Source organism: Furipterus horrens, unplaced genomic scaffold (assembly GCF_987537825.1).
Source record: "Furipterus horrens unplaced genomic scaffold, mFurHor1.1.pri manual_scaffold_2, whole genome shotgun sequence".
NCBI lineage: Eukaryota > Metazoa > Chordata > Mammalia > Chiroptera > Furipteridae > Furipterus > Furipterus horrens.
Window position 1 is genome coordinate 138,542,101 of NW_028327172.1, and position 24,084 is coordinate 138,566,184.

The following is a 24,084-nucleotide window of genomic DNA, read 5'->3' on the forward strand; positions in this document are numbered from 1 at the left end:
CTCCCGACCCAGGACGAGTGGCCGTCTCAGCAGCTGCGTCTGTTCGCCCACAAGCCTGCGGCGGGCGGGGAGCTGCGGGGGCGGCGCCATGAGTCAGAGGCAGGTGCTGCAAGGTAGGGGCTGGGCCGGCCGCCCCGACGGCTGGGGGCGGCGGGGGCAGGGCCGACAGGGCGGCCGGCCCCACCGTTTCTCTCCCCGCAGTGTTCAAGCGGTACCAGAAGGCCCGGACTCAGTTCGTGCAGATGGTGGCAGAGCTGGCGACCAGACCCCAAAACATCGAGACCCTGCAGAACGCGGGTGAGCCCTCGCCTGAACCCGCGCCGCCTCGGACCTGCGGGGCTGTGTCACCGGGTGCCTCGGCCTTGCTCAGCGCCTCGAGGCCTTGGTCACCCTGAGTCCCCGGCCCTCCCTCGCCCGTCACCCGTATCCCCGGCCAGTCGCCGCCCTGAGTCCCCGGTTCCCCGCCTCGACCCTCTCCTCACCCCGGCCTCCCATCCCACCTCCCTCCCCCGCGGCTGAGGTCTGGGGAGGAGAAGGGCGGGGACTGGAGCACGGCGTCCGTAAATTCCTCCAACTCACCGCGAAGACGCGTTCAGACTCTTGAGCGGGCCTTTGGGAGTGAGGCTGAGAGGGTGAAGCTTACTGACGGGTGTGAGAGAGGCCCAACGTCCCTATTTCCGTCTTTATCGCCACCAGGCAAATGTCAGGTTGAAAGTCAAAGCCAAAGTAATTGCCTGGAAGTTATCTTACGTGAGTGGGAATCTACCCTAATGAGACCCGTTTTATCCGGGTGCCGGTGCATGTCACCTTGCCTTTTTAAAAGGGGAACATGATTGACATTAAATTGAAATTTTGATACTGAAATATGGGACTATAGATAACACTTAAGATACAGAATAATATGTTTTAGTATAATAGTGGCAGGTTTTCTCTTCCCATAAGTGTACAATATAGAATATATTATGGAATTTAATCAGTTCAAACTATTAGGCTAAGTGATCACCAAAGTATAAGTGACTTAAATATGACATTTTAAATAGCCACCTATAGTCTGGCTTATAAAGGGATAGGATACAAAAGGAATATAACAACATTTTAAAGTTATTGCCACCAGGATGACTAATATCTTGACAGGACACTAAGATTTTTCTTTTCCTGAGAAATTTATTTTAACATAGTTCATGTTTTCTAGATTCAAGCGCTTCTTTAGTTATTTTAAGTAGATAATGATATTCTAATGTATTTATTCCTCTAATTAAAAATAACCTATAACTTTTGTTACAAAACTTTTCTTAATAGTCGATTAAACATTCATATGGTTTATTCTTTTTTAAAATCACTCAGATATTAAAATGCTTTTGAATGAGCCACTATATGTATTATCAATTATATATTCTGATCAAGCTTTCTTTTTCAGTCATGTGACTAACTTTGATAAACCCCTGGAGGCTTGAGGGAGGAGTTGTATTTATGGTTAGACTGGCCTCAGAGCTTTAGCAGACCTTTCAGTTTCCTGTGGCTTCTAGGGAAAAGCTTTATCAAACCAGAAATTCATTTAAAGCACCCAGAGAAAAGTGTGTAATCATTGGGAGTTGAGATCCAAGGGAGTAAGTACTTCAGAGGGTTGTTGGACTAAGAGCCTGCCAGGATTGGGGAAGGTGCAGAGGCAACCTCATCAGAGCCTTTTCTCCTGGGCTTTTTGAGAACACTTGAGGTAGAGCACAATGAAGGGGGAGGCACTTGATAAATGTTGGTTGATTGATGTGACTGTATACTTAACACTTCCCTTTGCTTTTCATTTAATCATACTTTATGTGAAGGATTTTTTTCCCATGTTTTTTTTGGGGTAGAACTTTGGGGTTTCTGCTGAGTCGATATACTGACCGTAGGGGAAACCCAGGGCCCCACCTTGAGAAAAAATTTGGCCTTTCCTTGTAGTGGGTAGGATGGCGCATCTGAACACAAGTCAGACTTCCCTAATTTTCCAAGTAAATAATGATTTGGTTTTGCCATTTGCCCCATGTTTTCTATCAAAAGGGTAGCTCAACTTAAACTTTATTGTTATTCAAGTTCTATTAAAAGTCTAGGTGAAAACAAGCAACACTTACGTTTGTGTGTATGTATGTATGTGCCTCCAAAGGAAATGATCTCTATCCATATTTTCATATATTCTGTCTCTGTCTAGTCATAATCACTATTAGATTATGTACATTTACTAGATTATATCAGTTTTTCATAGAAATGCCTTTGTAGAATTAGTCTAACAATGCGCCCTCTGTTCAATTTTTAAATCAAGGTCTTAATTTTAAAAAAGACAACTTTCCCGTTGCTTCTTTAAATCTGTCATTGAAGATACTGTCCATTTTGTTATGAAGTGTTTTTAATATGGAGATACATATACTCTTTTATTCAACCAATCTTTATTAACTATTATATGTCAAGCAAGTCCTTGGTATGAAATTTCAGGAAAAAAATCTGTTCCTACTTTCTTTTATTTCACAAAGTATTTCCCCTTTTACTTTTGCCACCATAAAACTCAGTGCTGTGTTCAGAGCTCAACTGCAGCAACTCTCCCTAACCCATGCTTCTCTTAAAATTGTCAGTCCCTGTCTCCACCACATAGCTCTTAATAATTATCTTTGCACACATGTATTTTAGAGTAGATGATCTAAAAAGAATTTAGAGTAGGTGGAGTATGAATGATGTAAAAATTAATGTATCTGAAGATATATTTTTTTAACTGACCACCTTCTAAAATTTTCCTCTTCAGATATTACTCATGAAACATCTTGAAGCAGACAGTCCTTTTAGAACTGTCCTATTTATTCTCTCTATATTAATTTTCACAGCTTGTTCATACATCATTCAATAAACACTTATTGAGTGTACAAGTACCAGGTGAATGTTTAGATGCCGATCATGCAAAAACAGAAAGCCCTTAAGGAGCTTATTTGCTAATGGAGAGATATATACATAAATAAAATATTCTTTGATAAGCATCTAAAGATAGACATATGGAGCTCATATGAAGGGTACTTAACTCAGGCTTTGGGAGTGAAAGGTGCTGTTTATAGGAGATTTTTAGGAAGAGTTTCCAGGAGTTAGCCAGGCTGAGAAGGGGAAGGGGAAAGTGACTTCAGGTAGAAGGAAATTATGTGGAAAGGCACAGAGGCAAGAGAAAATACAGTATGTTTTTGATAGAAAAGGCAAATGTTTAGGTATGATTGGAACTTCTTGGGATAATAAGACAAGGAAGAGAAAAGTCAGTGTTTAGAGAGGAAAATAGGCTAATTATGAAGGACCTCATCTGAAGCTTGGATTTGTCTTGAAATTGATAGAAAGCCATTTAAGAATTTTAATTAGAGTAACATTGAGACCCTTTTTATGTTTTAAAAGATGATCTTCACAGTAGTGTGGAGAACAGATTGGAGGGATTAAAATGAGATCAGGAAACCAGGTATCAATTTTTGCTGTAGCAGTCATGCCAGATAAGCGATATGCAGAACTTGTGGCTTAGTGGAAGGGGGCAGGGGCAAGGGGCAGTAAGGAGAGAGATGAGTTCAGGATGACCCCCAGGCTTCTGGTTGCTTAGGCACATTAACACCATTCATTACTGGAGAAAGAGGATACAAAAAGCAGAGGAAAATGGTGATTTCACTCTTAACAGTGTTGAGGTTGAAGTGTGTCTGGGATATTTATGTGCCAGTGACTATGGTAAGCAATTTGGACATACAGTGCTCTGGAGCCCAGGAGAGAGATTTTAGCTGGAAATAAAGGTTTATATTTGTGGAACTTACACGTTCACTTGAAAACTATAGTAAAGGCTCATTTTTAGATTTCTTTATATAAGTTCCAATCATTTCATCTAAAGTACATGTAAATTGAGAATCCAGCAAGATGGTGGCATAGGCAAACATGGATGGCCTCTTTGCACAACCACATCAAAATTACAACTAAAATATAGAGCGACCATCAGCCAGAACTGTCAGAAATCAAGTTGAATGGAAGTCTGACAACTACAGAATTAAAGAAACCACATCTATGGAGATGGAGCCTGCAAGCTGGTGCATATCTGAGACTCCATCAACCTGGCTAACACTGTTTGACCCACCCTGGAGATCACCAGAGACTCCACACAACCCAACTTATGTGCCCACCCAAACTGCTTTTTCACAGGACTGTCTGGTCTTGGATCATGCTTCCTAAATCCTATGGAACAAGCAGCAGTTGGCCTCAGTGAGCTCCAGGACCAGCACTAGCAGCAGCCAGCTTGGCTTTACCTGGGAATCACCAAGCCCAGCACAAGCAGCAGCAATCTTAGATTGCTTTATAGCTCAGGCAGGGTGCCCGGGGCAAAACACATATGGAGGTTGACGTTGGTCTACACCACCTGGGAAACCCCAGGGCCAGCGCACCCAGTGGATAGCTACAAACCACGTCAAGGCACCACCACTTTACGCCTACACAATTGAGTCTCCACAGAGGTTGGTGTTCAGTGGCCACAGCCAGTCCTTGCAGCTGACTGGTCTGGGTAAATCCCTTCCATAAACCTGCCAACAGCAACCAAGTTTCAACTACAAAGTAAGGGTGTACTCAGCCTACAAAAAGGGTGCACCTCGAGTACCCAGCTTAGGTGATAGGGGAGGCTGTGCCACTGGACCCTACAGAACACCTACTATATTAGGTCATACTACCAAGGCATGAAGTCAAAGCAGCTGTACCTAATATACAGAAACAAACAGAGGGCAGTGGCCAAGTTGAAGGCAAAGAAATATGGCTCAAATGAAAGAACAGAGCAAAACCACAAAAGAGAAATAAATGAAACAGAGATAGCCAACCTATCAGATGTAGAGTTCAACATTGGTGATAGGATGATCAGAGAAAATATTGAGTATGGCTACAAAATAAAGGAAGAAGTGAAGGTTATACAAAGTGAAATAAAGAAAAATATACAGGGCACCAACTGTGATGGAAAGGAAGCCAGGATTCAAATTAGTAATGTGGAACAAAAGAAAGAAATAAACATTCACCCAGAACAGAAAGAAGAAACAAGAATTGAACAACAATAAGGAGAGGATTAGGAACCTCTGGGACAACTTTAAATGTGCCAACATCCAAATCATAGGGATGACAGAAGGAGAAGAGGAAAAGCAAGAAAGTGAAAACTTAATGTGAAAAAATAATGAAGGAAAACTTCCCTAATTTGGCAAAGGAAATAGACGTACAAGTCCAGGAAGCACAGAGTCCCAAACAAGCTAGACCCAAAGAGGATCACACCAAGACACATCATAATTAAAATGCCAAAGGTTAAAAATAAAGAGAGAATTTTAAAAGCAGCAAGAGAAGAGAGTTGCCTACAAAGGGGTTCCTATAAGACTATCAGCTGATTTCTCAAAAGACACTGCGTAGGCAAGAAGGAACTGGCAAGAAGCACTCAAAGTGATGAAAAACAAGGACCTACAACTTAGATTACTCCATCCAGCAAAGCTATCATTTAGTATTGAAGGGCACACAGATAAAATGCTTCCCAGACAACGTAAAGCTAAAGGAGTTCATCATCACCAAGCCTTTATTACATAAAATGTTAAAGGGACTTATTTAAGAAAAAGAAGATCAAAACTATGAACATTATAATGACAACAAACAACTATCAACAACAGAATCTAAAAAAAACAAACTAAGCAAACAACCAGAATAGGAACAGTATCATAGGTATGGGGATCATTTGGAGGGTTACCAGCTGGGAGGGGGAAGGGGGAGAAATGGGGAAATGGTGTGGGGATTAGGAAGCATAATTGGTAGGTATAAAAAGACAGGGAGATGTTAAGAATAGTATAGGAAAGGGTGAGTCCAAAGAACTTATATGCACGACCCATGGACATGAACTAAGTGGGAGGGGACTGCTGGAGGGAAGGGGGCTACTGGGTGGAGGAGAGCAAAGGGAAAAGAAATTGGGAAAACTGTAACAGCATAATCAATAAAATATACTTTTAAAAAACTGCTTTGAGCAGTGGAAAAAAACATCTCAATAGGTGTATTGCATCAAATGGAGTGTACTGTGAAGGTGACTGAAGTTTAAACATGTAATAATAAATATACAATTTTTAATAAATAAATTCTGTTTTTGTGAGAGTATATATGTATATATGCAATATGAAAATGAATAATTTCTTTTTGTCTTTGGAAATGTTTGACATTTCGTTCCTAATTTTTATATACTTTTAGCATGTAAAATCAAAATAATTAGGCCTATGTTGCATTGAAAGGAATTAAAAGAGTGAGCTATGATCATTTTAAGACTATTTTACAATCTCCTCCACCTGATTCTTTCTTGAGAATGGGAGCTGCTTAACACATATATGTAGTTCTATTCCTTGTCACCTGGTAAACCCTGATCTGTTTTTTGAATGAATGATTGTGGCAGGATCAGCAAGGTTGTTTTTGTTTTGGGTCTAACTGGTGTATTAGCAGCAATGTAGCCAGTATGGCACTGGAACAAGAAAAATAGAAAAGGAACTCAAAGCTATAAAATTGGGAGAGGGAGAGAATTGTAAAGATTTATCCTATAAGTTAAATTCAAAAATAGTTTTACACTATTTTATCAATTTGTATAGAGTAGACTAAATTGTTTTATAGATATTAGAGTATAATATATGAATTATTTTTAATATTAGACATTAGATAGATCTTGTTGGCTCCTTCAGTGGAGACCCCAATGAGGTTATTCGCTGCTGCCTAGAGACCCTACGTATCAGATATTATAGCAACTATTCAGACTGCTGTAATTTATGGACTCTAAATTTCATGCATTCGCTCATCAAGGATCAGTTACTATGGAGTCCTAATGGACAAGCAGTTAAGGTAAAAATTTTTTTTATGGTATATATACTTCATTTATCCTCTCCTCTCCTTTCCTCTCCTCTCTTCTCTTCTCCACTCCCCACTACTTCAGCTCAGTGTCTCTTGCATCATTATCTGTATTTTCAGGACAAATGTGTCGTTAAATAACAGTCTCCATGCTTGAGCTGTGTAAGAGATTAAAAAAGCATGTCCCTGGGGACTAATGATTATAAAGTACTAAGAGGCAATTTAAGGACTAGAAATTTGGGACATTATTTTCTCTAATAAGAATACTCTTATTCAGACAAAGATACTTTATTTATTTTTATTGAATTTATTGGGGTTACATTGGTTATTAAAATTATATAGGCTTCAAACGTATAATTCTATAAGGCATCATCTGTATATTGTGTGTTCACTGTCCAAAGTCTAGTCTAGGCTCCTTCCATCACCATTTATCCCCTACTTTCCCTCTCTACCTGCCCCTACCCCCAAGACAAACATATTTTTAAACGGAAATTTTAGCTGTTACTTTTTTTTTTAATTAATTAATTAATTAATTATTTTGTTTTATTTATTTATTTATTTTTAGAGAGGGGGGAAAGGAGAAAGAGAGGGAGAGAAACATCACTGTGTGGTTGCCTCTCACTCGTGCCCCCAACGGGGGACCTGACCTGCAACCTAGTCATGTGCCCTGACTGGGAATCAAACCAGCGACACTTGGCTCGCAGGCCGAGGCTCAATCCACTGAGCCACAGCAGCCAGGGCTGTTACTTTTATAGGTTCAAATATTAAAAATTTTTGAAAATTCTCATTGTGTTACTGTCTAAACTAATCAATATAGAAAAAGTGTGATAGAAGTTTCCATGTAGAAGCCTAACTCGGATATTGAATACAGGAACAGAAGGAATGAAATTATGTGTCATTTTATTAACATTATTTTTCCTGGGCCAGATACAGTAGAGAAATGGAGGAAAAAATATATAAATTAGAAAATTCCTAATATATGGACAAGTGAAATACCTTTTGCAGGGATAAAATAGTTTACTGCTAAAATTGCAAACTGAAATTTTCCAAAATTGGAGACTTGGTATATTAGCTAAATACTGTAATAATAAACACATAATTAAGTTAAATATTGTAGACCTAGATAGATAAATTCATCAAATCATTAACATAAAAGTTCAAAGTTCTTGAGATTTTAATTTAAAATAGGTTGAATAACTCAGTATGGACTGATTTTCCAATTATATTTCAACAGACAATAAACTACTCCTTTACATAAATTTATCAAATGAGAAAAAAAGGAAATAACAGAATCATCAGAAAAAAATAATATAAACCATAAATTATTATTTTCTTTTTTTTAAATTGTGATTCTTTTGAAACTGTTCTAAACATATGCTGCTTTATATTTTTGGCTTCTTTAATCTCTTTATTATGAAACTTTAAATATATCCTAACAGATTTAGCTTTTCTTTTTTTATTTTACTTAAAAAATGATTTTATTTATTTATTTTTAGAGAGGAGGAAGGGAAGGAGAAAGAGAAGGTGAGAAACATCAGTGTGAGAGAGAAACATCATTTGGTTGCCTTTGGCACACACCCCTACCTGGGCGGGCCTGCAACCCAAGCATGAGCCCTTACTGAGAATCGAACCAGTGACCTTTCACTTTGTGAGAAGACACCCAGTCAACTGAGCCACACCAGTCAGGGCAGCTTTTCTTTTTTAAATGATGCATATTTATTATCAAAAATGTCATTATATTCAACAACAACAAATAACCTAACGGAAAATGGGAAAGGGACTTGAATAGACATTTCAAAAAAGAAGATGTACAAATGGCCAATAAGCACATAAAAAGACATTCACCATCATTAATGCTAGGGATTTAAAAATCAAAACCACAATGAGATAACACTTCACACCTAGTAGGATGGCTATTATTTTTTTAAAAACATGGAAAATAAGCATTGGTGAGGCTGTGGAGACATTTGAACCCTTGCACCTTACTGATGGGAATGTAAAATGGTGAAGCTTCTGTAGAAACAGCTTAACAGTTTCTAGATAGTGGTGATTATTACACATCACTTGAAATGTACTTAGTACCACTGAATTGTACACTACAGATGGGTTAAGTGGTAATTTTTATGTTATTTAACCAGAACTAAGAAACAAACTAAAAATTAAGTAATAAAGTGAACTACAAAGAAAAGATTGACAAGTTGCTTTAAACCCAACTTTTTAGAAAGAACCCATGTTAATACTTGGTAGTAATGCTAATACCTTACTCTGTACTTTAAACTTTTTGTTGTGAGATATTTCAGAAATTATCTCCATGAAAAAAGTATAGATAATAATATAAACAACACTTATGAGCATAGACATGTTGATTTGTTTAGCAGGACCTATGACCTAGGCATGAGCAGGAGTGCTTTGTGCCTGCAAAGTTAACCAGCCTATGTGAGATTTAAACTTGCAACCGTGGCCTTGTATATGATCTAACCAAGCCAACCTAGACAGAAAAATGATCACTAAATGAAATTGGAAACTATGAAAAGCCACAGGTCTCATCATTAAATGTATCTGAGATAAGCATCATTATTCTCTGTTTATGTTATTTGCTAGTGCTATTTATTATACTTTAGTCCAATACTAAAAGTTATTTTAAGTGTTCCCTTTTATTCTGTCTCAAATGTTTCTGGATATAACATTATTCTTTTATAATATATGCTTTTATAGATCACTGGAATATATTTTTATAGAAAAGATATGGTAACATCAGTTGAATAGCCTGCTGTAAATTATGTAAAGTTTAGAAAGTCAAGGGTCACTTTGTTAGAGTTTGAACTACATCATTACCTTTCTTGTAACCTTAGACCAATACACCATCATTAAAGCACAAATAACAGTTGACTGTTTTACAGATTTTCTTGTAAGGCAGAGTTAATATAAAGAGTTGGAATATCCAATAAGATGACCAAAATGCAATTATTTGTCTCCCTTCCCCTACCTCCTCAACTTTAAATAAATATTATTTATTTAGCAGTTATCAATAACAATGTCAGAATTTCTTTTTCAAAAAGATTTTATTTATTTACTTTAGAGAAGGGGAATGGTAGGGAGAAACAGAGGAAGAGAAACATCAACCAGTTGCCTCTTGCAAGTGCCTCAGCCAAGGACCAGGCCCACAACCCAGGCATGTGCCCTGGCCAGGAATTGAACCAGCAAACTTTTGCTTGCCAGACAATGCCCAACCAAATGAACCATGTGGTCAGGGCAAGAATGTCAGAATTTCTAAATTTGCTCCACCTTTTATTAGAAGTATGACAATTTTTAAAACTTTCTCAGCCTCAATTTCCTCATCTGTAAAGTAGACATAATAATAGGGCCCACATCATAGGTTTGTTACGAGAGGTCAGTAAATTAATAATATGGAAAACAAATCCTTAAAATAATGCAATCATATAAATGCTCCATTAATATAAGCTACTTTTATTATTATTGTGAGGATGAGATACTTATTATGTACTCAACCCTAAAATGAATGTTGTGAGAGCTGATAATATGATATACTTTCTTACATCAAAGAATTTATTTATTTGGAGATAATGACAGAAATCCGATTTGCAGCCCTTCATGAATGTGAGGCCCCGGACAAATGACACTCCTAGCTCCCCTGGCTCTGAGGTAGATCCTGATAAAATTTCTGCAATAAACTCTTTCATTTGGAATCAGAGAAAAGACCCAACAGTTGGAATCAGGAAGAAAAAGAAAAGAAAGACTTCACTGAGAGGAAAAGGATCTGAACTGAGCCCTGAAAGATAGGATTTGCAAAGCCCAGGGGAGGGAAGCAGGGGAAATCTAGCCCCTTCACCCCTCCACGTGCTAGGCATTATGCTATGTGCTTCACAACCTTTCTTCACATTCGTCATGACAGCCCCGTCAGGTCACACAGCTACTATTTGCCAAATCAGGGATTTAAACTCTTCTCTAAACCCAGAACTGTTCTTATTTCCACACTATGCTACTTTGATAATTACAGGTTGTGTTATTCTGTGTCTTGGCCAGTTATATACTTCTAAACATCCCATTAGTTTTTAGTGGCTAATTTTTTGTTTTTGCTGATTTTCCCCTTCATTTTCTTATTTGCATATACGCTGAATTGTGTTTGCTTTTTAATTTAAATTTTGCTTATTTCTGTTCTTTCATAATTTAACTCAGGTGTGATGTCTTTGCTGCGGCCTCTTCTTCTGGATGTGGTCCCGACGATTCGACAGACTACTGCTTTGGCTCTTGGGAGACTGGCTGATTATAATACTGACCTAGCAGAAGCGGTTGTGAAGGGCGACATCCTTCCACAGCTTGTTTATTCATTGGCTGAGCAGAATGTAAAAATTGTTTTTTAAGTTATGTTTTTGACTTAAAAATTTTGATAGTTTGGGTACATTTACAAGGTTATAGGCCTTAGAATTATTAAGATGTTGATACACCTTCAATTCTTTAAACTGAACATAATATCTTTAGGGCATTCTGCTTTGAAGTTGGTATGCAGCTTTTTTCCATTATGGTATTAACAGATTTAAAAATGTAATGAAGTTAGACATAAAGCAATATTTCTGTGTATCAGAGTATTAAAATTATAGAATTAGTCTTAGGAATATAAAGCCTTAGGCAAACAAAAAGCTGTTTACAGAAATCTTTATATACAGATGAAATTTGGTTAATGGTAACTATAGGAGATTGCTTTAGAGCAAGGGGGAGAGACAACCAAAAGGAAGAATGTGTTTAATGGAAGGTCTGATAAAGAATTTTACCAGGTATGCAAGCATGTCAGGCCTTTTAAGGATCATCTAAGAGTGCCCCAATATATGTTTCGCCCTCTCTCTGGTTCTACTCTATGTTTCTGTACAGAGCCACCTAACAGCACCTAACAGTAGTTAAGGACCTTCCTATAGGTGGGGTCTTGGACTGTTCATTCCAGTTTGCTAGTTTATCATAACCTAGGAATATATCTTTCTTGAAATATCTTTAAGATCACATTCATATTTGTGTAACCAAAGGATGAACAATCCAATTAAAAATGGGAAAAAGATTTGAATAGACATTTATTCAAGGAACATATACACATGGCCCACAAACATGAAAAGAAATTCAACAGCTTTAGTCATTACGAAATGCAAATCAAAACCACAATGAGATAGCACATTACCTACTGGGACAGCCATACTAAAAAAGGAAAATAACAAGTGTTAGCGAAGATGTGGAGAAATCGGACCCCTTGAACATTGTTGGTAGGAGTGCAACATGGTGCAGCTGCTTGGAACAGCTTGGCAATTCTCTCAGTAACTTCAGCATAATTACCATATGACCCAGAAATTCTACTCCTAGTTATGTTTCCAAAATGATTGAAAACAGGTGTTCAAACAAAACTGTACACAAATGTTCGTAGCAGCATTATTCACAGTAGCCAAAAGAACTACAGGATAAACAAAATATTATATATCTATACAGTGGACTATTATCAGCCATAAAAAGGATCACGTAATGATATATGCTACAACATAAAATATTATGCTAAGAGAAAAAAGCCAGACACAAAGGCTACATATTATATGATTCCATTGATATGAAATATCCAGAACATGCAAATCCACAGACAGAAGCAGATTAGAGGTTGCCCAGGGCTGAGGGAGATGGGAATGAGGAATGGCTGCGTAACACATATGGAGTTCCTTGTTGGATTGATAAAAAATATTCTGGAACTATAGCTCTGACTGGTGTGGCTCAGTTGGCTGGGTGTTGTCCCATAAAGGGAAAGGTCACAGGTTCGGTTGCCAGTTAGGATACATGCTTGGTTGGGGACTTGGTCCCTGGCTGGGGCACTTGCAAGAAGCAACCGATTTATGTTTCTCTCTCACATTGATAGTTCCCTCTCTTTCTACCTCCCTTCCCCTCTCTCTAAAAATAAAGTAAAATCTTCAAAAAAATATTCTGGAACTACAAAGGTGGTTGCACAACATTGTGAGTGCACTAAATGCCACTGAATTGTATACTTTAAAATGGTTAAAACGGTAAATTTTATGTTACGTGTATTTTACCAGCATTTAAAAAAGTAAACACAAACCCTTTTGTTGAAAAACTTGCCTCATTTTTATAAATTGGAGAGTCATTTACTAATGACTGTTTTAACTCTACAAGGAGTCAAAAGAAATTTTATTTTTCTTGTAGATATTCCTTCTATCATCAATTAGTGTTAGACCTTCTTCTTCCTGAATGCTTAACTCCTTCCTTTGAGGGCAGAGTATGTATTTTGGTATCCCACATAGAAGGTTCTTAATAGAAGTTTGCTGTGTGAATGATGTCCACTAGTTATACAGAGACAAAGTATTAAGGCAGAAAAAAGACAAGAAAATGAGAATGTGAAGCATTATTCACAAGCTTCTGTCTCCACCTACCAGTCCTTTAACTCATTTCTCACAGGAGATTTAATCTCTCTTTATGAGGAACAAAGTCCTTTTACTTTTTTTTTTTTTAAGGAAATTCCTTTGGTGAGAGATAAGATAGAAGAGAGGGATTTGAGTAAGCAGAAATTAGGAGAAAGGGGGAATGAGATCAGAAAGTGTAAATTATAGGCACTGTAGTTAGCAGTGACTATTAATACCCAATAAATTATGAATTAGAAAATTCTATAACATAAAAAGTCAAATTAGTTTAATGTAATGATACGAAATGTGTCACCATTTTTTTCCCACAATTATAAGAAAATCTGTAGAAAGCTACTTTAAAACTCTATTCTCATTTTTACAATAAATTAGTAGCTATTTGGTTACTGACATATAAAATTAAACTTTACAACAAGAATTTTAAAACTATATATCTTACATTTAAGAAACTAAAGAAATATATAAAATAAAAACATCATTACTAAAAAGCATATTTCTTATGTCACCAATATATGCTAGGTTTTGAGATTTAATGCTAAAAATATACTTGATGTATTTTCTCTCTCCTATACATTATTTTGTATCTTAATATTTTAGCCTAAATAAATAGAATGCTTTCGAAACAGGTGCCATGAGTCCCAGGCACTTTTTAGTAGTGGCTGTATGGAAATAGAAACAGAATCTAAAATATGTGATTAACTGAGTTCTATCAATAAAAGGAGGAATTAGAAGACCATTACTGTGTCATTATGTGAACCATAAAACTACAGTGAAAGTTACAGCAGAGTATACTTTCTAAGCATTTAATTTTCTAAGCATCATTTTCTTTATATAGCTATATAAAGAAAATGATGTTTTGGTTTTTATTTCTTAATCTAATAAAATTTATATGTAGAAAATATTATAAATGTGAAGCACTACTTAAAATTCATATAATGGTAAGTCATTTGTATTTATCTTTTTAAAAAAGCACTTCTAAAAAAGGATAAATATTACATCCCATTGTTTGACTAGTTTCTTTGCCAGGAAAAGTTTTAAAATGTATCATGAATGTTTTGCCTTTATGTCTATTCAATGGTTGATAAGTGCATCTCAAAACATGGTTGTTACTTCAGGATAACTTAGAACACCAGAAAGATTAGTTGAGGTCATGAAAGGCCCACCAGGCTTAGAGTCTGAGGGCAAGTAAAGTAAACATATTTGTCAGTCAACAGTTTGATTGTACTTTCTGACAATCTGAGTTCCTGTGGGTCAAATGCCTTTAGTGTAATGCAGATACATAAAAATTTCATTATTTGATGAATTTGTAGGACATATATTTTGCAGGAAATATAATATTTTATTTTATAAAACCATGTTTAGAGTAAAATATTTAAAATGTAATAGAAGACTTACATTGTTTTTGTTTAGTTACTGAACAAAAGCAATAAAGAACATCAAAAAATAAAAATGTTGCAAGATGTTTTTCTTTTCTACTTAGAAGCTGCTGAGCTTTATTATATTAATGTAATTTTTATATTGATTTTGGTCTTTTTAAACTTTTTGTTATATAAGTGCTCAACTCACTTTGAATTTTATCTATTTTACCCGTGCAGCGTTTTTACAAGAAAGCAGCTGCCTTTGTGTTACGAGCAGTTGGTAAACATTCTCCTCAACTAGCTCAGGCAATAGTTGATTGTGGGGCACTGGATACGCTGGTGATATGCTTGGAAGATTTTGACCCTGGCGTCAAAGAGGCTGCAGCCTGGGCACTTGGAAATACTGCAACACATAAGGCAGGTAATGGAGCATATGTTATAACAGAATTATTTAAGTTAATATTTATTAGGCTATTCTGGCTTTGCTTAGTAAAGCATAGGTGAGTTTTTAATAATGTTTCTATACATTTTGGGAGATAAGCTTTGAATGATGCCCAAGTTGTTTGGATTACAAACTCACACACACACACACACACACACACACACAAAATCTAGTCTTTATCTTAACAGAAGAGAAATTTGTAGATGGGGGGCAGGAAATGGGGCAAATGAGATATTAATTCTCAAATTCTTAAATTCTCAAAAAGTAATTCTCTAAATTAATTTTAGTTTGTCACCCCTCAGTGGAATTGAGTCTTCACTCTTACTCATAATATAGGGTATTCCACATCAGCCAGGGGCCATATCATATGAGTGAGTAATGTTAAAAAGATAAGGACATGACTTTCTAGACCATGTTTGTATTCAGCCTATATTGGGCAGGAAGGAAGAGGAAAAGGAGGACCACCTTCTCTTACAAACTGACAGCCTAGTGCCTGGACCTCTTGAGTGAAGGTTGTGTTGACACACCTGGTTAGTAAAAAACACATAGGGAACAGAATTGCTAAATAATATGAACAAATAACACAACAAGAATATGCAGTTTAACAAGCATATGAAAATGACCAACTTTTCTAGTAATCAAGAACTGTATATTAAAACATAGTGCAAATATCTTTCCCCGCCTCTTATTCTTTGGGGGGGAAAAAAAGAGTAAAGCAGAAATAGAGCCAAGTGGTTAAGAGCATTGTGGCATTAGACAGGACCTGAATTTGAGTCCAAGTTCTACCACTTAGCTGGTATGTGACATTGGTTATGGCTTCTAGACTTTCTGAACCTTTACTTCCTCATCTGAAAAAAAAGGGTAACTACTTCAGAGTTACTTCAGGGATCTGTTGTAGGATGCTCAAAGAAGCTCCCTCGAGATTTGTTGTGAGGATGAGACAATACATGTGAAGCATTTAGCACAGTGCTTGGCACGTGGTAAATATTCAAAAAATGAAAGGTATTTGTATTAATACTGAAGGTTAGAGAGGACTTGATAATGTTTATGCCCATTGGTGGAGACACTACAGATTGTACAAACTTGTGGAAAGTTGTTTGGTAAAACTAATCTAAGTCACAAAATAGTTTATGGTTATTCTAAAAAGCCTGCTTTGGGAATTCATCCTAAGGAAAGAATTCCACAGAATAAAAAACTTTATTCATGCCAATGTTATTGTGGCATTTTTAAAAAATTTGGAAATGAACAGAAGTTTGTTGAAACTGGTTTTGAGGGTGATGGGTAGATGGATACTTGAGGGTTTTCCAAAAAGAACTATGTATTGTGCTTTAGGCTTCTCAAAGCACCCCGGCCAGATGGGAGCAGGTGCCCAGCCACAGACCCTATCTCAAGCCCAACTTCTCCTTCTGCTTCTGCTTCTTGCACACCACACCTAGGTTCTGTCCCTTCCACATGCTTCTGTGCAGCTTGATGGGGCACGAGACCACATACTTCTCATTCATCACATGCGTGGCATGTACATTGTCTCTGGGGTCTTTAAAGGTAGGGAAGCCATAGCCCCTGGTCTTGCCTGTGTACTTGTCATAGATCACTTTAGCCTTAAGGAAGAGTGGGAAATGGCCGAAGACACATGCCAAGATGCCATCCTTCACCTTATGCCCAGATCTCCACAGAAGATCCGGAAGTCATCTGTATCCTACGCCAGCTGGCTGGGGTCTTCCCAGCTGCTCCCAGTTGCCTGTTGAATGAGAATCTATTAAGTAAACTACCATAATTTAACCTCTAAGTTCCTGCCAAATATTTGAGGTTTTTTGATATGACAAATAATGCCTTTGCCTGAACCTGAGCCCCTGTCCCTCCCTCTGGGAATTGTGGGAGGCCTGCTGCCCCAGATATGCATGCCTGGGCTCCAGTCCTTGCCCTGGGACCAGACCCCATGGCCTGAGCCACTCTCTGGCCTCATGGCTATTGAGGTCCCAGAACGCTGGGGGAGGACAAAAAAAGGAAAACCAGAGAAAGTGAAAATAGAATCTTGTAACTATGTATTGTGCTTTATGCTTCTCAAAAGACTTTCTTTTTACATGTGTATTATATGGATCTGCTTGACTGTCTCTCATTATCTATGATCTAAAATATGTTATTTTTATAGCTATTTATTCTTGGACACACAAGTAAATCAACATCTGTATTCCAAAGATGTTTATTTCTGACAAGTAAAATGGTTCAGATAAATTTATCCCCTTACCTAAATAAACATTAACATTTATATATATTAAGGTATGCTGTTTAATTGTAGACATCGTCTTGAAATTTTTTTATATATATAATATGCATCTTTTTATTTTGTATGAAGTTTTAAAAATCTTTTAAAAATACTGTAAGATGAATGGAATTTAAAAATCAACATTATTAGCACAACATTCATATTACTGTTTACTCATGTAGATAGTACAAAATACTGCTTAATTACTGTGGTTGGTAAATTTTTGGTGCTTTAATTTTCTCTTATTGTAAACCATGCATAAAATACTTGCCTGTTGAAAAGTGCAGAACTTTCAGAGTTTAAACAGCTGACCTTTGCTTACCCTCTGAAAAAAAAAAAAAACAGCAAGCCTTTTCAGCCTAATCTACCTCAAATGTGTTCATGTAAATGGAGGTCCACCTATTGACCTGTATGCTTTTCAGCTCTGGATTGGTCCACGTGGTTGATTAAACCAGGAAGGCTGATTTGAAATGCAGATGTAGAGACATTGAAGTACACCCTCCCCTTTTTTTCTTTGCTGTATCTGTCAGGGTGAAAAATGGCTTGCACAAAGGTCAGTCACCCATACTCACTTAATTACTTTTCTTGGACCCACAGAACTGTCACAAGCTGTGGTGGATGCGGGAGCAGTTCCTCTTCTAGTACTCTGTATCCAGAAGCCAGAAATTGCTTTGAAAAGGATTGCTGCTTCGGTCCTCAGTGATATTGCAAAGCATTCTCCAGAGTTAGCACAGACAGTAGTGGATGCAGGAGCTATCGCTCACTTAGCCCAGATGATTCTGAACCCTGATGCTCAATTGAAGGTATTTAAAAATAAGTTAAAAAACAGACTTCTGTTAATCTAAGAAAATGGAAATGTGTATAGATTAATATTATACATTCAAAAATAATTAGTAAATTATTGTTGAAAACAGATGTGACTGTATTATGTATTTGGTCTTTTAATATATGAAAATTATGGTGTAAGGATTAGACAATAAAGACATGACTGGGAAAAATATGTGCAATGCTAAATATCAGAGGTAGCATCAGTATTAACATTAATCACTAAAATAAGGAATTACATAATGATTGAATCTGAGGATGGAAAGGCACTTAAAAGTTTTTCTAGCTCACCACTATATATTTAAGTTTCTTATGAAAGTTATCATATTTGTATTTTTATAACTTTCTAAATTCTGATTTTCAGTTAATTATTTCACCAATTATACTTTTACAGTATTCCCTCACTTATCGCGGGTATTACGTTCTATACCCCCCCACGATAGGTGAAAATCCGCGAAGTAGGAACCTTACATTTATTTTAGTATTTATATATATTTTAAGGATTTATAAACCCTTTCCACACACTTACAAACTGTTCCCAGTCCCTTATTAACCTTTCCCACTCCCTTATTAACCTTTTCCATACTTTTATAAACATTACTTATGTTCTTAAACATAGTCTACACTCTTAAGCCTATGTAACTTTAACAACTTACATATACAGTACCGATGTAGCCAAAAATCCGCGATAAATAATTAAATATAATATTTTTAAAAATCCTGCGATAACAGTGAGGCTGCGATAAGTGAACCGCGATATAGAGAGGGACTACTGTAAATGCTAATAGTTATATCCTAAAAGTTTTTTAAAAATTTAATGTTAATTAAGCAATGAAAAATTCTTCAAAATGTTATCAGCATTTGTTAGTTCTGCCTGATCTTTTTTGTACTATATTATCACATGTATTGTAAATTAACAATTTAAGTATTACATAATTAAAAAATAATATTTATCCAAAGGTCATATTTTTTGATCATCTGTGATAGACATTTAAATAGTCCACAGAAAACTAAGACATTTAATTTGGAAATTAGGGGATTTAAGAAATTGAGTATTTAGGTATAAGACTAGGATGAGAATATCTCAAGACTCAGAAATCTTAGGTTATATTGGATATGTAATTGTTTTTTCTTTTTATAAAGGAATTTTACTATGTACGAAGCTGTTTCAATTATATCTGAATTCTGCAGTGGATTCTACATGATGTTTTGTTTTATTTTGGTTTTTGTTTGACAGCGTCAGGTCCTTTCAGCTCTCAGTCAGATCTCAAAACATTCTGTGGATCTGGCAGAAATGGTAGTTGAAGCAGAGATTTTTCCGGTTGTACTTACCTGTCTGAAGGACAAAGATGACTACGTGAAGAAAAATGCTTCTACTTTAATTAGAGAGATTGCAAAACATACACCTGAGGTAAAAAAGAAAAAAGGAAAAAAGCTTTAACTGCAAAAATATTAGTCAGTTTTCATTGTTAAGGAAAACATCAATTTGTGTAAAAGGCCTGGGTGCTGTGCCTCATGGTTTGGTTAGGTCAGGGTTTCTCATCCTGAGCGCTATGGATGTTTTGGACTGGATTCTTTGTTGTGGGGCACTGTCCTGTACACTGCAGGGTGGGTAATTAGTAGCCTCCTTGGACCCTGCCAGTAGCATGCCTTCCCACACTATGAGGATCAAACGTGTCTCCATATAATGCCAAATGTTTCCCAAAGTACAAAAGCGCCCCTTGTTGAGAACCCTACTGGATAACATTGATGGAGTTTGAGACAGAAACCTCAGTTTTTAATCGTTTCCTGTTTTTTTCATTTCTAGATTGTGGGGACTGTAGTCCTTTGCCATTATTGTCATTTTAGATCAGCTGAGAGTAGTGAGAGGTTGTATGGTTCCAGGGTGGGAGAGACCACCAGGTCCCCCACCCAGTGTAACTACCCTAACATGGGGGTTCCCACTCTGAGTCCTTAGATGACAAAGGAATAGAGATGAGCCAGCCTGGGTGGATTCTGACGTTGTACCTTTTTCTGTGTATATTTTGACCAATCAATTTCATTTTACTAAAGTTTAAAAGTCTTCATTCTTTATTTCACCTAGCATCTTTACTTGGTTGAAATTTTTATGATTGAATCATAGTAATCATTGTTTGTAAAGGGGGGATAATTAGGTTAGACTATTTCAAGTCTGACATTGTCATTCAGCATTCAATGATTAATCTGCTTCATACTCACATATTGTGATTGGGGCTTTCAGTAGTTAGCTAGTTATGAACTAGCCCTAGAATTTGTGTCTAGGAGAGGAATTTTGACAGCCATTAAATAGGGATAAAAGTTGTGCCATCAATGTATGAAAAATTTAAGCACAGAGTAAGCGCCACACAGTAAATATATTTGTACATTTAAAATAGGATTATTATGCCCTGACTGGTGTGGCACAGTGGGTTGAGTGCTGGCCTGTGAATCAAAAGGTTGCTGGTTCGATTCCCAGTCCAGGCACATGCCTGAGTTGCGGGCCAGGTCTCTGGTTGGGGACGTGTGAGAGGCGACCGATCAATGTTTCTCTCCTTCTTTCTCTCTCCTTCACCTCTCTCTAAAAAGTAAGTAAAATCTTTAAAAAATAAAATAAAATAGGATTATTATACTTGTATATCTCTTTAATAAGTAATTTCAGTAAATCATATTTCAAATCTTACCAGGTGTTTTTAGGTTCTAAGTAAAAATTGTTTGGCGATACTAAAGTAATATTTAAAGATAATTTATGCTTTCAGGTCACACTTGCTTAGCTCTCCTTCCTTTCCCTTAGCTTTCGCACTTGATAGATAACGCAGGAGGAGTTGCTGCCATCATTGACTGCATCGGGTCTTGCAAAGGAAACATAAGGCTGCCCGGCATCATGATGCTTGGTTATGTGGCGGCTCATTCTGAGAACCTGGCAATGGCAGTGATCATTTCCAAGGTTGGTTCTTGCTTGGTTTTCTTCTAGTTATTGTAGGAAGATATTCTAAGAATCACAGTAATACTCTCCAACAGATTATAAAATCTAACTGACCAGAGTGAAAGAAACCTGAAGACTTTTTCAGCTTCTTTCCAAGGCTTATTAGTAAGTTTCTGAAAGCAATGCTAGAATAAGGTTTATTTTGTAGGCAGTTTAAAGTTTTCATCAGTATTTAATATCTACAAAATATCAATACCTCTGAGTATTAGGATTACCTGTTTTGAAATATTCAGTGTATTTTACATTGAAGGATCGACTGTATATATTTACAAAATGTAAAGCATGCTTTGATTAAAGGCATTACATGCCCAGTAGTCATTCTCCCCTTTCCTGACATTCAGGTAGGGGATGACAATGGCTAGGGCATCCCTTTCTATCTGCTTTCATCAGCTTTCATGAACTCATTTCTCTTCTTAGATGGGGGCAATTCAAAGCACATAGACTGTGTCCTTGCCTTAGGAATTTGGCCCCGTCTCATTTTATAACTTGGTATTAACCCACCATACAATGCAGCCCTGACACATGGTAGGTGCTCAGAAATATTGATTGGATGATTAAAGATAGATTTCCTGAAGAACTCTTACAGGCTGTTTGCTAACAGTGTCTCTGGTAACTCTCTAGGGTATGTGTTTCTTATCAGCATAGAAAACCTGCTGTTCTATGTTAAACAGAAGTGTGGATTTCTGTTTTTTAATTCCCCGCTAATCCTCAGAATAAAAGGGAGCCTCAGATCTTTATTTTCTACCTATTCTTGGCTTTCCTCGCTTTTTAGCCTACACATTTATTTTGTTCTTCTATTACCGAAGACTATGATAGAGACTAGAACAGCAGTGCTGTTTCCTGAAGGGTCACTGTGGGGATATTACTAGGATTTTTGATTCTTGGTTCTTTTGTGGCTTGTCAGAAAGCTTACACATAGGAAGAATGATGAAAGAAGCAACAATTGCTTCTGCTTCCTCTATTTCCTCCCCAAAATAACAAGGAGGCACTCCCCTTCTTGGGCCTAGGGTTGCTGCTGGCCTCTCCCACCCAGTGGTCTGTCAGTTGAAGATGAAGGTGACAGCAGTAGTTTGAGGCGAACCACACAGTACTGTGTCCTTCTTTTTCCTACATAATACTGTGAGGACTAGTAATAAACAGGACTTCACATTTAAATGATGCTTTATAATTTTCAAAGCACATTCATGTTTCTTACTTCATTTGGTATTCATAACAACCAAGGCCAGTAAGTCAAGAGTTTGGGGGTTGGGGTGGAAGAGGCTGACTTCTTTTCCTCCTGCTCCTTCAGTCTTGTTATGTCCCAGAATATGAACTTTCTGGAGAGTTGTCTCATTCTGAAGACAGATCTGACCTTTTGTATTGACAAACATTTTTAGTTGGAAAAAAGAAGCCAATGAAGAAAATTGGTCTTAATAACCGAATTTAAAGGTACAGGGGAAAAAAGTGTATATGATCATTTGGCCTCTGCTATGGTGTAGCATAACAATGTGACATTGACTTTTGTGGTACTAAATTTAAGGTAATAATTATTATAGTCTCAGATTAGTTAAAAAATTATTCCTATACAGAATCTGGAACTATAATTTGATTTGGCTATTTGAGTCTTCCTTAAATATAGAAACTATAAGGTCTTTGGGGTTCTTTAGTTAATTTGGTTTTGATTCTTTAGATAAAATTGAGTCCTAAAGTGCAAAATATAAACACGCGCTATGTAACAAAAGTAATTATTTCTACTTTAACATTTAGTCATGTTAAAATGGGCAAAACTGTCATTTTAAAGTTGACCAAAATTGATGAAAAATCTTTTACTATTTCAGGAAAGATTTTAGTGGACATATTTAATCTAAAAGTTATTTAAATAGAATTCTGGCTCATGTTATTCATTGGATTTCAAATCCATAGTAGTTATTTTGTTATCAGAATTATTATACTTAGTGAAAAGGCAATTTTAAGGAATTCCAAATTAACTTCTTTAACAAAGGAAAATAAGAAAAACCTAAGCATTTTAAATTTGTCACAGTGGAATTTGGTTTTGCCTGTGTACTAATCTGTGGCATCTGTTATTTGATTAAGTGCCTATCTATTTGGGGAGTAAACGCCAGTAGAGATAGTCTTAGTTTAGTTGAATTGTAACACATAATTAAAGTAAATTAGTTCTAGTCATATTATTGACTTCGATGTGTTCATTTATTGAACCATCTAGGAAAAAAGGATCAAGGCCAAAATGATTTTTTCTAATGTTTGAGAGGCATGGAAGACTCTTTAAACCTGCTCTAGAGTCATAACACTTGCTCTTTTGATCAACGCTGCAGGGTGTGCCCCAGTTATCAGTCTGTTTGTCGGAAGAATCAGAAGATCATATTAAGGCTGCTACTGCCTGGGCCTTGGGACAGATTGGGAGACACACCCCGGAGCATGCACGGGCTGTTGCCGTCACAAACACGTTGCCAGTTCTGCTTTCTTTGTACATGTCAACAGAAAGCTCTGAGGATCTTCAAGTAAAAGTAAGTGCTTAATTCTTATTGTTTTGTGAAGATTTTGACGCATTCTTAAAAATATGTAATTTGAAATTGTTTCATTTTCATTATGGATAATACTGCTTTTATGAGTCAAGAAATAACAAATTTATTAGAAGAACTGCCTGTGGAGACTCTTCTTTGAAAATGGGATTCCCTTGTCTCTAAAAATCAGGGATACATTTTAAAGAAAGTTTTCTGTAGGTGCAAAGTTGTTTGTAAAATGAATGTCTAGTTGTTGCCTTCTACATTCTTGCTGACTTTTCTTATAGAATAGGAATTGAAGAATAATAGAATTTTGGAGTTAGAATTAGCTGCAGAGAACTGTAGCCCATCTTGCATTAATAAAATTGAGTCCAAAGGAATTTAAGGTGCTTTCAAACGTACAATGCCACTGAGCAGGAGGTGTTCCTG

At 36.7% G+C, this 24,084-nt stretch overlaps 1 protein-coding gene across 1 annotated transcript in view; it reads left to right on the forward strand.

The window, feature by feature from the left end:
- Nucleotides 1–144: 144 nt before the first annotated feature.
- LOC150019573 (sperm-associated antigen 6-like) overlaps nt 145–24,084 on the forward strand; it is a 33,409-nt gene continuing 9,469 nt past the window's right edge. The window contains exons 1-7 of the mRNA XM_090267363.1: nt 145–297; nt 11,065–11,231; nt 14,882–15,065; nt 17,947–18,152; nt 19,412–19,585; nt 20,963–21,115; nt 23,467–23,658. Of these exons, the coding sequence (XP_090123489.1) occupies nt 243–297; nt 11,065–11,231; nt 14,882–15,065; nt 17,947–18,152; nt 19,412–19,585; nt 20,963–21,115; nt 23,467–23,658 (1,131 nt within the window). The 5' untranslated portion in view covers nt 145–242. The remainder of the gene's footprint in view (nt 298–11,064; nt 11,232–14,881; nt 15,066–17,946; nt 18,153–19,411; nt 19,586–20,962; nt 21,116–23,466; nt 23,659–24,084) is intronic.